At 40.2% G+C, this 16,946-nt stretch overlaps 1 protein-coding gene across 1 annotated transcript; it reads right to left on the reverse strand.

The window, feature by feature from the left end:
- On the reverse strand, window positions 3,308-4,352 carry LOC109708055. The gene is made up of 2 exons (XM_020229639.1): window positions 3,750-4,352; window positions 3,308-3,450 (listed from the first exon to the last, which is right to left on the reverse strand). Exons 1-2 carry the CDS (start codon window positions 4,303-4,305, stop codon window positions 3,413-3,415), a joined length of 594 nt encoding a protein of 197 aa, XP_020085228.1. The 5' UTR covers window positions 4,306-4,352; the 3' UTR covers window positions 3,308-3,412.

Here is a 16,946-nt window from a genome sequence, read left to right on the forward strand (position 1 = left end):
GTAAAAGTTGAGGGATTTAGCTGCAATTTTGCAACCCATAGAGTATAGTAAGGGGACAAATGAGACATTTCTCTCATTCTCGCCCTCTCACACTCTCTTCTCTCCCTCTCTCTCTCTAGAAGCCAAAGGAGGAGAAGAAGAAGACAAGGAAAGGAAGGAAAAGAAGAAGAAGAAAGTGGAGAAGAAGCCATTAGAGTGAAGCAACTCCATCTTCTTTCTCTCTAGTGCAAGAAAGGAGCAAGCTTAGCGGTAAGCTTTGCCCTTTTTCATGTTAACTCCCAAACTAGGGTTTGGGTAAACCTAGAAATGGTTTTTATGGAGCTTTTAGAGTATTGGAAGCTTTTCTTTTGCTTCTTTTGAGATCATGGCCATGGAAATGGTGAAGCTTGAAGGTGAGCTTCATCATCTCTCATGGTGAAACCCTAAGTAGGGTTGTGATTTGTTTAAAGATGGTTCTAATGGACTTTTTAGAGTATATTGAAGCTACTTTTGCTTCCCAATAAGATCAAATCCCTAGGTTTTGTATATGTATTGGAGCTAGGGCACCAAATTGGGGCTTTTGCTCATGGAGATTTCTAAGTGAAATTGACCCTTCAAAAATCTAATTGGGGGTATTTCCGACGCGTTGGTGCGCTCGGATTAGCGTTACGAAAAAGCCAAGGTAAATATATGAGCAAAATGGCCTAATAGGACTTCATTTTGTCGCAGGTAGTGAACCAGGTGTCTAAAAATCCCAAGTAAATCGTCGGAGCACCTAAAGAGACCTACGAGGTGGGTGGTGCTTCCAAACTCGTTGAACTTCTCTCTATACCTAATGTGTCATTCAATTGAGCATATACTATATACTTGTTGCATGCATTTTAGGGTAAAGTGATGATAAAAAACGTGATGTTGCATGATTGTGAGTACAACTTGCTTAATGTGATGGTCGAGGACCTTATGAATGTTAAAACCCTATATATATGCATGAGAGAAAATGTGAGTACCCAAGTGAGGCAAAAGAACAGAGTGACACTATGACATAGATCGAGTGGCATCTAATAATGTAAAGTAAAGTGACACTAGAGTTAGTGTGAAGCAAAGAATCAAAGTGATGTAAAGAATGATGACAATGACTAAAGCTAAAGCAAAGAGAGCAATATAGAACGTATAAAGAATAAAGAATGCGTAAAGTTAAAGAATGTGAAAGCTAAAGATAGCCTAAAGTAAAAGAGATGTAAAGAACGTGATTGCTAGAGTTAGCAAAAGTAAAAAAAATGTAAAGAACAATGATTGCTAGAGTGGCAACACAAAGTGATGTAATGAACACTAGAGTTAGTGTAAAGTCAAGATTGAACATACAATCATTTGAGTTAAGGATTTCGATCATACTTGCTATGAGTTCCGTGCTCGAGGGCGGTCGCTCCCCCTCGGGCGATGCGCTCCGGAGTTATGCATCACGGGTTGGAGTAAACCCGAAGGACGGTCCTAGCGGGTGAGTTCCTGCGATGATGGACTTAATGTGAAGCAAGCTAATGTGGCGAAACCCCCGGGTTAGTCTTGAGATTAAAGAACAAAGAGCAAAAAGCAAAGAATAAAGAACAAAGAACAAAGAGTAAAGAATAAAGAACAAAGAACAAAGTGTAGAGGTATAGAACGAAAGAATTTGCATAATCTGCATATATTTAATGTTGAGCATGTTTCTTGCTTATTGTTCAGGCATATTAGCATCATGTTATAGATTGGTTACTATATAGCTTATTCTTTCTATTATGCCTGAGTTAGTCCTAGTGGGAAAGTCGGTGATGTTGGGGTCGAACCCACTGGGAACTTTGTTGTAGTTCTCACCCCACTATTCCACAGAGCTGGGACCGAGCGAGCCGGCGAGCGACCGCGGTAAAGGTATCGCATCGTAGTCAGAGGCCACCAAAGTTGGGTTACATTTGTTAGCAGCTACCCTTTTATCATCTTTTGTATTTGATGATTCAAGATGTTAATGTATAAAGCGAAGAAAAGAATATAAAGCTTATTTTGAGGTAAATGTGATGTATGAAAGAAATGATGCGAACGTTGTAATGTAATGAAATGCAAAGAATCATGAATGTAAGAGATGAATGCAATGTATATGATCAAAAAAAAAATGAATCATAGTACTTGTATAATTGTTAGTTCCCTTCTTTCACTAATGGCTATTGCTTACCCCGTGTAAGCCGTTTTTGTATGTTTCCGCTAGTGCATTTCTTGTTTGAATTTGTACATGTGATGAGCCTTGGGCGGACAGGGGAAACTCTGTCCGTTCGGCGTCTGTTCGACGAGCTCGGGACGGCCCAAATTGGTATTGGTCCCGGGGCGTGACAGAGAGACAATTCGTTGGGGCTCTTCGGGAGAAGATGTGGTGGTCGACGAAGAATTAACAAGAAATGAAAGATCAATAACAGAAGGTGAAGAAATGGCAGAAGTATTAACGCTTAACTTAGATTGAGCATAATATGATACATGTTCAAGAAAAATGACATCTCGAGAAATTCGCATGCGGCGAGTAGTAGGATCATAACATCTGTACCCTTTATGCTCAAGACTATATCCTAAGAAAACACAAATTGACGATTTTGGAGTTAATTTGGTTCGTTCATGCGGAGGCAAAAGAACAAGACAAGTACATCCAAAAACACCCAAATGAGTATAAGACGGTGATTTAGCATACAATCGCTCACTAGTAGAAACGCCAGAGAAAAGACTGGAGGGCATAATATTAATAAGATAAACTGCGGTAGAAACCGCATATGCCTAAAATTGTTTAGGCACAGACCCATCAATTAGAAGAGATCGAGCGGTTTCAAGGATATGTCGGTGTTTACGCTCAGCAACACCATTCTGTTGAGGAGTATAAGGACAAGAGAGTTGCCGCAAAGTACCATGCTTAGCGAGAAGTTGGCGAAATTCATTTGAAAGATACTCGCCACCAGAATCAGAGCGGAAAGTTTTAATGGTGGCACCAAATTGAGTTTGAACCATGGCAGCGAAATTTTGATACAATTGAAAAAGTTCAGATTTGTTATGCATAAAACAAACCCAGGTAAAGCGTGAGTAATCGTCAATGAAAATAATATAATATTTATTTCCAACACGAGTTGATATAGGTGCCGGTCCCCAAACATTAGAGTGAATAAGATCAAATGGTGCACTTGAAATAGAATTGCTAACAGGAAAAGGTTTAATGGAATGTTTAGCAAGTTTGCATCCAATGCAAGAAACAGATTCGGAATTAGAAATAGGACCTAATACACCACTACGAACTAAAACAATAAACTTATCAGAAGAAAGATGACCGAGACGACGATGCCAGAGATCAGAATTTGAAGTTGTAGCAATATTTGCTGAATTAATTTTAGGAGGAAGGTGCAGATAGTCCATGTAGTACAGGCAGTCACGTCTATGGCCCTGTCCAATCAAAGTCCCGGTCCGACGATCCTGCACAAGACAAGAAGAAGAATCAAAGGTCACTGTGCAATCATGATCAGTAATTTGGCTGACAGATAGTAAGTTAAGAGAGAGTCGAGGTATATGTAGGACAGAGGGAATAGTAAAGCGTCCTGAAGTATCAGATTTAGGTGAAACAACGCCACTATTATTGACAGAAAGAGAGGTACCATCAGCAGTAAAAATATGTGAAGGTGAATTTAATTGAGAAGGTGAAGAAAGTAAAGAAGCATGTGGTGTCATATGAAATGATGCGCCTGAGTCTAAAATCCAGGAATGTTCCGAAGTACCTCCAGGACCAGTCATACCAAAACCTGATGGCGTAGATGAAAAGATAGAGGAGGACTGCCCTGACGAAGTGGATGGAGTCAATTGGTGTTGCTGAAACATCTGCAGTAGTTGAGGAAGACTCAATTGAATAGTTGAAGGTTGCTGCTCTGTAGATGACGCGTTGTTGACCGGAGGAACAGAAGGAGCAGATGCAACAGTAGGCATATTACGAGAGGATCGTAAATGCTGATCTGCCCATTTCTTTTTCCGGCAATCTTGAATTGAGTGACCCCAAAGATGACAGTAACGACATTGAATGCTTCGTTTGTCTTTTCTAGTACCAGGATTTGGAATGTAACTAGAAGGCGGTTGATGATAAGTAGGCGCTGGCACGGGAGGTGGACTTGCAGGACCATGAGCAGCAAGAACGTTAGGCATTGCGGAAGAAGAGGAACTCAAAACTCGAAGACGTGTCTCCTCAGCAATCAATTCCGCGAGAGCCACATCAATAGTAGGGAAGGGAGTTCGATGGAGTAGTTGGCCACGTAATGCTTCAAACTCAGGTCGTAGGCGCATAAGAAACTGGAACAATCGTTGTTGATCACGCACCTGCTTTTGCTTGACAGTACATTGACAAGCTGAGCAAGTGCGACATAAGGGTTCATCCATGGTCGCCAGTTGACGCCAACGAGCCTGCATAAAACTGTAAAACTCTTGGATACTATGCTCACCTTGATGAGCCATGGAGATCTCTTGAAACTGAGCATATGATTGAGCATAACTAGACTGCTCATACATCTGCCGAAGAAGAGACCACATCTGGTGAGCGGTGGACAAATTGATAAGCTGCATCCGAATGTCTATGTTTACCGATGTAGAAATAATTCCACGAGCACGTCGATCAGCAACGAGCCAGTCCTTGAGTTTGGAATCATCGGTTGGTGGACCAGCACCATCAATATGTCCAGTAAGATCGAGAGCATCAAACAAGAGTTGAATGGACACCGACCATTCACGATAATTAGGCCCGAAGAGTTTAACATCGAGCTGGGCAATAGTCGGTGCAGGAACCTATACAGGCGGCATTGATGGAGGTGTCAGTGTAGGAACCTGTACAGGTGGCATCGATGGAGGTGCGGATGTCATGACAGAATTAGGTCGAGAGATACCGACGGCGAGCTTGTGATGACGAGCTTTTGCGTATTAAGCTAGTCGCTCTCTGATACCATGAAACAAAGAATAATTGGAGAAGAAAATATATTTCTTTCTAATTTGATAAATTACAAAAGACCTCTTTATATAAACATAGATCAAGCTAATACATGGTGAGTTGTGAATTGGTAAGAAAACTAATATAGTATACACTAATATAAGGAATGCATAATCTCCTGTACAAAGAAATAAATATTTATATGAAGTAACAAGATGTTACTATTCTTAGACACTATTCCTAACATGTTGTTGTAGACGCCTTGTATACTCTGGGTATATGGCGGGTCTGTGGGTGTACCGGGTAGGCTTCCGCTGGAACCTGGGCGTGACAGATCGTGAACCTACCATTGATAATTCACATCAGGATGTACAAGTGGATAATTCACATAAAAATATACAAGTGGATAATCCATATCAATTACTCTCTAGCTCACTCAAAAAGTGAGGTGATCACCTAGCAGGACTCCGAGCTCTGCCTAGCTCGACGCAACCCCCTTGTCGCGATCCCTAGCCTCACTCGTTGTGGATGGCTCTGAAAATAGCACAACAATAAATAGGGCATGAGAACTATTAGTCAATAGTTCCCAATGGGTAAGCCGCCGACCTCAGCGAATTACACCACTAGGTTCTTGAGGCATAACTAGTAACCATGTGCACTATAGCATGATATGAACAATAAACAATTATTAAATACTTGAACTATTATGCCTTCAATGCAAACAGTAGTTTGCAACAAGTATAACACATGAATATGCATGCCACATCATGTCCACTAATGTAACACTATTTAGTAGTGATCATTTAATTATCATCTTTAGTTATCTTTACCCAATTTACAAGGACTTACACAAGTATAGTCCGGCTTGCGTCGCATCTAATGGCCCCGTGGTAGTATACATTCCCCACGGCAATCCACTTCGGTACCCAATCCCGCACGGGTGAGCATGATGTCGCGTAGTCCAATTCCGGAGTGTCGGCTTGTGGGGAGCGACCCTCACAAGTATGTGCGAATGAGCACAATGACAAGCAAGCATGATCCACAATACAAAGCTCTCAGACCTTATGTCTAAAATATGGAATGTCCTCCAGCGACCTATAGGTCAGGATCTAAGTTCAATATCAAGTGCTAGTCATTAACTAGTTTACCAACAACAACATGAAATTCAAGCTAGTTTTATCATGTATGTACTAAGTTCCAACTTGTCTATACAAGTATGCTACTCATCATATAAAAAATAACACAACAATAAATAGGGCATGAGAACTATTAGTCAATAGTTCTCAGTGGGTAAGCCGCCGACCTAAGCGAATTACACCACTAGGTTCTTGAGGCATAACTAGTAACCATGTACACTATAGCATGATATGAACAATAAACAATTATTAAATACTTGAACTATTATGCCTTCAATGCAAACAGTAGTTTGCAACAAGTATAACACATGAATATGCATGCCACATCATGTCCACTAATGTAACACTATTTAGTAGTGATCATTTAATTATCATCTTTAGTTATCTTTACCCAATTTACAAGGACTTACACAAGTATAGTCCGGCTTGCGTCGCATCTAATGGCCCCGTGGTAGTATACATTCCCCACGGCAATCCACTTCGGTACCCAATCCCGCACGGGTGAGCATGATGTCGCGTAGTCCAATTCCGGAGTGTCGGCTTGTGGGGAGCGACCCTCACAAGTATGTGCGAATGAGCACAATGACAAGCAAGCATGATCCACAATACAAAGCTCTCAGACCTTATGTCTAAAATATGGAATGTCCTCCAGCGACCTATAGGTCAGGATCTAAGTTCAATATCAAGTGCTAGTCATTAACTAGTTTACCAACAACAACATGAAATTCAAGCTAGTTTTATCATGTATGTACTAAGTTCCAACTTGTCTATACAAGTATGCTACTCATCATATAAAAAATAACACAACAATAAATAGGGCATGAGAACTATTAGTCAATAGTTCTCAGTGGGTAAGCCGCCGACCTAAGCGAATTACACCACTAGGTTCTTGAGGCATAACTAGTAACCATGTACACTATAGCATGATATGAACAATAAACAATTATTAAATACTTGAACTATTATGCCTTCAATGAAAATAGTAGTATGCGACAAGTATAACACATGAATATGCATGCCACATCATGTCCACTAATGTACACTATTTAGTAGTGATCATTTAATTATCATCTTTAGTTATCTTTACCCAATTTACAAGGACCTACACAAGTGTAGTCTGGCTTGCGCCGCGCCTAATGGCCCTATGGTACTATACACTCCCCACGGCAATCCACTTCGGCACCTAATCCCGCATGGCGAGCATGATGTCGCGTAGTCCAACTCCGGAGTGCCGGCTTTTGGAGAGCGACCCTCACAAGCATGTGTGAATGAGCACAATGGCAAGCAAGCATGATCCACAATACAAATCTCTCAGACCTTATGTCTAAAACATGGAATGTCTTCTACCGACCTATAGTTCGGAATCTAAGTCCAATATCAAGTGCTAGTCATTAACTAGTTTATCAATAACAACATAAAATTCAAGCTAGTTTTATCATGTATGTACTAAGTTCCAACTTGTCTATACAAGTATGCTACTCATCATATAATGAATTTAATGCTTCTGACTCTCTACTTTATAGAGATATGATTTTGTCATAAGATGTAAATGCATCTAACACATCCAACATCTCAATTATAATGTTACTAGGATAATTATGCATGATTTCCAATGTCATAAATAATCATAAGAACATAGGGGGAGTTCACCTATTTCGGTGAGGTCAAACCGACCGAATACTCGTCAATTCCATCTGGTCACTCGAACGATGATGCTCTCTAGCCTCCAAATACCCTAATAACCAATTATGATTAATTAGGAACTTTTACAAAGCCTCATTGTCACGCCCCGAGATCGCTACTAATTTGGTCCGGTTCGGGCGCGTCGAACAGACGCCGAACGGACAGCACCTCTCCTGTCCGCCCAAGGCTCAACAACAGATCGAGTACAAGAATTTACCCAGGAATTTAAATTCTATAAGTACACAATTAACGAAGGGCACAACTTGTGCCCACAACTAAGAGCAAGTAATCCACAAGTAATACAAGTGAAATAAAGAGAGATCTACTAGCTATTACATCACATTGCACTCTTTCATTTACATTTACATGTTTCCCAAAATGAATACATGATCATTTCCAAATACATACTTAGCTCTTCCAAAATATAAAGTATCTAGATACAAAAGGGTACTCTAATGCATAGGAAAGCTAGAAATGTAACTACTGCTTGGGCGCGATGCCCTTGCCGCGATCCTCGCCCGACGTGCTTGCACTCGACCTTGTAATGAAGTGGGGTGAGAACTATCTTCCATAGTTCCCAGTGGGCTCGGCCGCCGACTCCGCCGATCTCCCCACTAGGTCCAAGTGGGCAAAGTAACAACAGATTGATAGATAGATATATATCTAAAATAGTAAATGACATAATAGGAAAGCTATGCTACTATGCCCATAATCAGAGATATGAATGCATGCATCATTTAGTAAACGTTTACTATCATGCTACTATGTCCAATTCAACCATGTTCAACGACAGTTTATTCTTTTATTTACCCAATCCATGGCGAATCCCTTGAGGTCGCCCTCGACTCACATCCTGATCCCGTTGGGTAAGGAAACTCAACTCGCTCTTAAACCCGGGATTGTCTGCGGACATCAACTCTGTCCCGATCGCCCGACACTCCGGAGTACTCGACGACATGGATGGCTATACCACACCGGATGGCTATACCACCCCAATAACAGACCGTGAGCTTGATCTATCCTCTCCACTTGAGGACACCCTACGAACTAGGGCCAACAACTCTCTCGGAACTCACCTATTCCGACATTCATGCATAAGTGCTTAGCTATACTAAGTTCTTTGTTCACGAGTCATTCACTAGAGAATCCACCTATCCCTATGTTCACGTACCACCTGTGTCACATTACACTACATTAGATGCCACTCGTCTTGTTCACATATCAATTATATGCCACCCGTTATATCACTAATCATCATCGAGTTCATCTCTTTCCTTCAGCACTATAGGATTCAATGTTCCGACCCAATCCTTATCTATCCAATTTACCAAGTATTCAACTCACACTAGGTTATTATTTAGAAAGCATAAGGAAAAGGTATTACAATGCAATCCTACTATGCATATGCAAGAGATGCAATCCTACTATGCATATTACAATGCAATCCTACTATGCATAAGGAGTTCGGTTGTTTCGGGATGACAGCCCCCACCTTTTGTCGATGTAGAGGTTCTAAAAATGCTTCCCAACGAACGTTACGACGATGTCTCGGTCTCCTAGGTCGAAACTAAGCTTGGTCGGCCTTGTTTTGCGGATATCTTCTCATCCGTTCGACGAATCGCGATTCCGACTTCGCCAACGCGTTTAGACACCTAGCAATTAGGTTTAGATACCATCAATTGAGATCAAACCCTTCTAGTAAGCAAATCCCCAATTTGGGTGCCCTAGGTTTGCATCTATAGCAAACCCTCCAACAAGACCCTAGAATCTAGCTTTACTCAACTATTAAGCATGCTAGGGTTCCTATCAAACCATTTCTTGAGCAACAAATCCAAACGCTAGGTTTTACCATTGTTAGGGTTGAGAAGCTTACCTTTAAGCTTGCTCCAATAGTGATGAGAGGAAGAGAAGAAGATGATGGTGAGGATCTCCTTCAAGTTCTCTTCCTTCTTCTTCTTCTCCTTCTTCGTCTTCTTCTCTTTCTTCTTCTTCTCCTTCTTCTTCTTTCCTAGAGAGAGAGAGAGGGAGAGAACTAGGTGAGGAGGGGAAATGAGAGAGGGAGAGAGGGTGCTCTCCCCTCTATACCCCTCACTAATGCCACTTTTGCATAAAAGCCCCTCAACTTTCCTTCCCTCAAACCAGTCTGCCTGGACAGATTTCGTGCACAGGGACCGGTCCCTCCTTCCGGAGACCGGTCCCTGAGAGCAATGCTCTCTGAGGACACTTACGGGAACCGATCTGCCCCTAAGGGTCCGGTCCCCGAGAGCAACAATGGTCCGCAGAGGGTTCTGCCCGCGCACCAAGCTTACGGGAACCAGTCCCTCATACCAGGGACCGGTCCCTGAGAGCTGAATCTGCCAAGTGCAGATTTTTGCACTATTAGCTCTTGCGGACTCCAACTCCAATGCACGTTTGGTGCTTTAGACATCTTCGGCTTCTCCGAAGTATACCCACTCGACAATTAGTCGATTCTGGACGAAGTACAACTCTCGGATTTCGAGAATTCACTTCCTTACACTCCTACCCAAACATCCTCAAACTTCACTTAACATAGGTAGAATCATACCTTATCTATAGAGCGACACTCCAAACCACACTCCACCTCAGGTTGGGCACTTCAAATCCAACCTAAAAAGGAGTTAAATACTCAGCCAAATGAGTTCAACAACTCAATCAAGAGTTAACTCAAAACTCAACTCTAAATCTACTAAAACATATATAAGGTAGCAATAAAGAAGCTAACCTTGCGAAAGCTCTAAGCCAATCTCACTTTTGAGCTGAGATTGGAAATGATCCACTGGAATATCTCCTTTTTTTCTTCTATAGTTTCCCCAAAGCCCTTAAGATTCTAGCATAAAGAGGGGATAAGAAAAGAATTCAATTCCATCAATTTCCACCCAAAACTTAGAATGGAATCTAGAGAGAGAAAGAAAAGGGCTTACACTATGTATTATTGCTTCTAGTATGAGAAGAGCACCTGCTCGGGGCGGTTTGGCCTTTATTAAGGATAAGCTCAACTGCAAAATGACCAAAAAATTCCTTACCAACTCACTCTGCCGCAGAGCACCGGTACTTGGGTTGAGGTACCGGAACCCGGCAATTAAACAGCTAAAACCCGAGCGCTGCTCCACTGGGTTTAAGATAGTGTACTGGTACTAGCTTAGTGCAGTACCAATATCCAGTGCTAGTACCGGTACACCAATTCAGTACCAGTACTTAGCTCCAATTTCTCAAACCTGAGAGCTACGCAATCTAGCAACCCTCTAGTACAACGCTTAGGTACCGGTACTCAGCACTCGAAACCTGAATTTACAGATTTTAGTGTTAGTACCCATTCCAGCACTTAGAACACACACGCTAAGTGCCGAAACACTCCCGTCAACCCTCAACATACCTAGAATAGCTCCAATTACCATCCTAACACTAGAACCTTGCAATTTACTAAAGTTCAGTGTACTACACAATCACTTTGTGATTCCAAAATAACTTGTTGTTCTACTGGAACAGGAACCATCAAATCATGAGGGAAATAGTGGATCTGTCCTATATAGAATCCGAATGATCTTGATTTCCTCAAATTCAATGAATCGAGGTTCAGAGCCCCCATTGATTGTTCTCAATAAATTGTGCTATTTTAGTTTCTGCAATTTTTATAGGAGCGATGGACAGTAAAACTGTACCCTTTGGATTTTCTGGATAACCAATAAAAGATCCTGATACGATTCAAGGGTCGAATTTCTTTATTTATGCGTCATACAATTTGGACTCAGCTTGATAACCCCATGTATGAAAATGTCTTAAATTGGATTTTCTACTTGTCCAAAGCTTAAAAGGAGTCTTAGTGACAACCTTAGTAGGGACCCGATTAAGAATATATGGGCAGTTTTGATTACCTCACCCCACAATGCTATCAAAAGGGAAGAATTACTAATCATGCTCTTGAGCATATCAATTAATGTGCGGTTCTTCTTTCAGCGAACTATTCTTCTCAGATGTTCCTAACATGGCATACTATGGAGCAATTACGTACTGCTCCAGAAACATAGCAAAAGGCCTATGGACTTGGCTTTTATCTATTTGTCTACCAAAATATTCACCACCTCTATCTGGCCTAACTACTTTTATCCTTTTCTCGAGTTGATTCTCTACTTTAGCCTTATGTGCCTTAAAGTCATCTAAAGATTCATATTTTTCTTTAACCAAGTAAAGATAGCCATTTCAAGAGTAGTGATCAGTAGAAGCGATAATATATTTATGGCCAATATTCGAGGGAGGAAGAGATTCGCATATATCGGTATGAATCAACTCTAATGTTACATCACATCTTATAGCACCTTTAGAGGAGGTTTTGGTCTGCTTTCCCTTTATGCAGTCCGCACACAGTCTAAAGTCAGAGAAGTTGAGATCATCTAAAATGCTTTCTCTAATTAATCTTTAGATTCTTTGTTTTGAGATGTGTGCTAACCTCTTATGCCATAATATGGATTATCTTTCATTGTTAATGCCACATTATGATCTAACATTTTCGTACATAATAAGAAAGGTTTCATTATAAGAATGATCAAAAGATACTTTATATAGATTATTTTCTAAAACACCAGAACCAACTATCTCATGAAAAAGCTTTATGTCAAAATTGAACCTATATGGCAAACCAACAAGTTTTGAAATAGAAAATAAATTTGTAGAAAAATTTGGAACATAAAAGTTATCAATTAAATCCAAAATATGACCACTAGAAAGAACTAATCTAAATGTTCCTACAAATTGTACATGGATTTTCCTAAGTAGTGAAGATAATGGCTTCATCTTTACTTGGTTTCCTGCGGTTCTGAAATCCCCTTCTTTTGGAGCCATTTTTGATACTTTTGGCAATCATTTTTTATACAACCCTTTTTCTTATAAAAGAAGCACTTGGGAGTTCAATTATTTGATTGACCTTGTGAACTAGATGGGACTTCTTTATTCTTCCTTTTTGAATCATTCTTAATTAGCACGCTTTATTTGTTTCTTTTGAGAAACAAAGTTAACTGCATTTTATTTCTCTTACATTAGTCTATCTTCCTCTTGCACACACATGGTCGGTTATTTATTAATTTATCATTTATCTTTATGTGTGTTATAAGAGTTCCGAAATAGTCATATTCAAATGGTAAACAGTTTAAAATAAAGTACATTAAGAATGAATCAGAGATGGTTACTTCGAAATGGTCATATTCAAATGGTAAACATTTTAAAATAAAGTGCATTAAGAATGAATCAGAGATGGTTACTTCAACTGCAGTGAGTTGCGCTGCAATATCTCGCATTTCCATAATATGCTCACGAACCGAGCCTTTTCTGGAGTACTTCATGGAAGGTAGTTTATTCATTAGAGTGCTCGCCAAAGCTTTACTAGAGCTTACAAACTATTGCTCCACAGCATTCAAGAAATCGTGGGCTGTCTCGTATTATAGAATTGAATTTTGAATCTTGTTACCGACACGCACTTTCATCAGTTTTAACTAAGTCGATTCGAGCACTTTCACTTTTTTGAAAATGCTATTTGGGTTGTACTTTTATCTATAAGAGGAGTAGGTTTATACTGTCTTAGAGCCAAATCAAGATCCATTTACTCTAATGTAAGCATGATTTGTTCTTTCCGCTCCGAGTAATTAGAACCATTAAGCATAGGAATAGAATCACTAATAGAAACAAACGATGAAGTCATAGTTGAAAAATAAAATAATGTTTTATTAATAAAATATCACATCCAAAAATTACTGCACCAAAATTTTAAAAAAATCTACCATATATGACATCACAACTCCTTTCGAAGCAGAATTATAAGCATAAGTATTTCTCATTCTTAATGTATATGCTTTATGTGACATCATAACCCCTCATTTTAGTGCAGAGTTACAAGCATAAATATGCAATCTCTTTATTAGAGATTAATTTAAACTTTCTACAGGTCGTGGTAATTTTAGGTTTCCCATATGAAAAAGTTGTCAGCTTTGACCAAGCAAATTTCTCCCAACGAGTTACAAGAAAATTATCATCTGACATCACCCATATACCTAAATGTCTAGACCTCCTTTGGGAGCAGACTAAACATAATGTTAGGGTGCAATTTTTACATGTACCTTAATGCGATTAATTTATCCTTTCTTCTGACTTAGTGCTGCATGATTAACATGAAAATTATCCGAAAGCACTTCTTTAAAGTAAATTAACTCATTATTTCTTTTAATTAAGACTGTTTTGGTTTCCACCTAACCAGTCGAAATAATAATTTAATTTAACTTAGCACCAACTTTTAAATAATCTAAAATACTTATGATTATTTAATTTTCATGTTATTTCAATGCAATAAATTAAAACATGATATCGCAATCATAATTCAAACTTTATATATTCTTATTTGACCACAAACATAAGATAAATAAATTTATGATAAATTAATATTTGTATGTAAAATTAAAACCTTATATGAACGGATCCTTTAAATTCACAACACTTTATCAGTACAAGGATCCAATTCGGATGAATAAAATAAGTTATAAGTGTGTAATTAAAACAATCCCTTAATAAATAATATATCTTTTAAGTTCGGTAACAAAACCAAAATAAAATATAATGATTATTGGTTCAAATTCAAACGGCTCAACCTTATCCTAGATCGTTGACCAAGTCAGCAATATTGTGAAAGATCAGGTTCCAAAACAATACTACCTAGCATACACATGCACTTAGCGATAAGATCCTATGCATGTACATATAGGTAAGCGATAAGATCCTATGCATGTACATATAGGTAAGCGCGATTAACGTATGCTGCTTTTGATATCTTATTAACCCAATCTCCATAACGGTTATCAAGCACCATGCATAGATAACCACCACAGCCCCGCACCATGAGCATGTGCCATGTCACGTCCCAAGCTCATAACAAAAGCACTCGTCAGGTACATGCACCAGACACGCCGAATGGACAGAGATTCTCCTATCTGCCCAAGGCATCACAAACATGTATACACAACATATTTCAAATAAAAATTAAATACATGAATTGCATAAGGAAAGTATCAAGAAATAAAAGTAAATACTATTTCTATTACATCGCGTTTTTCATTCATTTACATACATACTTTTCACTCCAAAATACGAACCAAAATAAGCTTTATATTTTCTTTTTTGAGAGATAGGTATGTAATACACTAAACTTTTGCAAATTGCGAAGTTCGAGTGTGAGGAATGATATGTGGATCTAGCCTACATGTTCTAAAAGGTTTGGACAAGTTTTTGGACAAGTTAGAGAGTGATCGGATTGCCGGAGACAAGAAGGTACATTGCTTCCGCGAATTGGGCAGTTTTTGCATTGTGTACCGATACATGCATTATGCTGTACCGGTACAGCAAGCAGCAGCTGCAGCAGGTGCGTGGCAGCAGGGTTCTTTTGATCTTTTCGCTTCCTGTTCTTATCCCTTATGCCCAGCTCGACCAGGGATGCTCAGTAGAGGTTTCTGGAGCTCAGAATTTGGTCCTCCACCTTCTCTCTCTCTCTCTCTCTAGGGTTTTTCTCTCTCTACGGAAAAGCCGCCGATTCGAGTCGATTTCTGTAACGACCCAGCCCACTAGCAACAATAACTTGTTGGGCCCAACAACCGGCCCAAAATGCTTAAGCCCAGTTATTATTACTAGTGTCTAAGTCTCTTATAAACCCAATGACAGCCCCTTTCCCATCCGATGTGGGACTATTGGGGTGTCACAGACTCCCCCCGTTAAGGCCCTGACGTCCTCGTCAGTCCAATCACACGCACAGCCCAAGATCACCAGGCGATGTGAGACTCATCTCGCTAGCCTGTCATCCAGACCCTGGCTCAGCCGAGACTCGCCACACATGTCCAGCTGGTGAACCGGCTCTGATACCAAATGTAACGACCCAGCCGCCACTAGCATACAATAACTCGTTGGGCCCAACAACCGGCCCAAAATCTTAAGCCAGTTATATATTACTATGTCTAAGTCTCTTATAAACCCAATGACAACCCCTTCCCATCCGATGTGGGACTATTGGGGTGTCACAATTTCGCTGTCCGGCCGACGCTCGCTGTTTTAGTACTCAAGGATGCTTTCCAGCACGTGAAGTAGGATTTTTCTCTAGTTTTCTGTGAGGTTAGTACAAAAAACTGAATCTCAGCTTTCAAAAGAATTAGCTCAATCTTTTCTCTCTAATTTGTGCTTTAGTATTGGAATTCGATGTATTTTGTTTCACTGGCTTCAACTGAATATCGAGAGTTTCAGCAGTCTTGAGAGGAGTTAATCGGTTGAATTAACCACCTTGGATGTCACGCCACCAATCCCCGCCAATTTGGTCGGTTCGGTCACGTCAACAGACGCCGAACGACAAGAGCCTCCCCTGTCCGCCCAGGCTCTAACAACATGCTATAAATAGGCAATGAACACAAGAGATTTGACATATATAATACAAGGCTTGCCACGAGGCAAGCAGACAATAAAGCGAAAGCTCTAAGCTAATTAAGCAACATACATGATATGATTAGTATTCAAACCAAATTCAAGTAGATCTAATTACATCTTGCATCATATCTTTTTAAATTTAGTCATCCACCAAATACATGATTGTTTACACTTTTCATTCCTAATCCAACAAAATAAAGTTGATACATGTATAACAAAAGGGAATGAACTACAAATGTATAAAGCCCCGGTGGCCGCTACCTACGGCGCCAAACCCTTGCCTCGGTCCTCCGTCGCCCCGCTCGTGCTAGAACTGTAGGTTAGTGGTGTGAGAACTAAACAAAGTTCCCAGTGGGCTCGGCATCCGACTCGCGACTTACCCCTAGGTCTGTCCAGGCATAAGTATTTCAAGGAAAGGAAAGTAACCAGTACTAATGCATCTAATACTATGCCTGCGAAGAGGAAGTCAGTGGATACATAACAGTGCGATAATGGAAATGCATGCATGCTCAATCATAATCAATTTGGCTCTTACCCAATCTTGCGGTTAACCCTTGTTAACCCAATAACTCACAACCCAAAATCCCTTAATAACGGGACTGAACTCCTAGGGACCGTCAACTGGTGGGACTTTACACGCCATGGTGACCAACTCCGAGCACCCTCGAGGGGAGCGACTCCCTCAAGCCAAGACGAAATGTGAGTATCGATCTAATCCTCAACTT

Source organism: Ananas comosus, linkage group 3 (assembly GCF_001540865.1).
Source record: "Ananas comosus cultivar F153 linkage group 3, ASM154086v1, whole genome shotgun sequence".
Classification (NCBI taxonomy): domain Eukaryota; kingdom Viridiplantae; phylum Streptophyta; class Magnoliopsida; order Poales; family Bromeliaceae; genus Ananas; species Ananas comosus.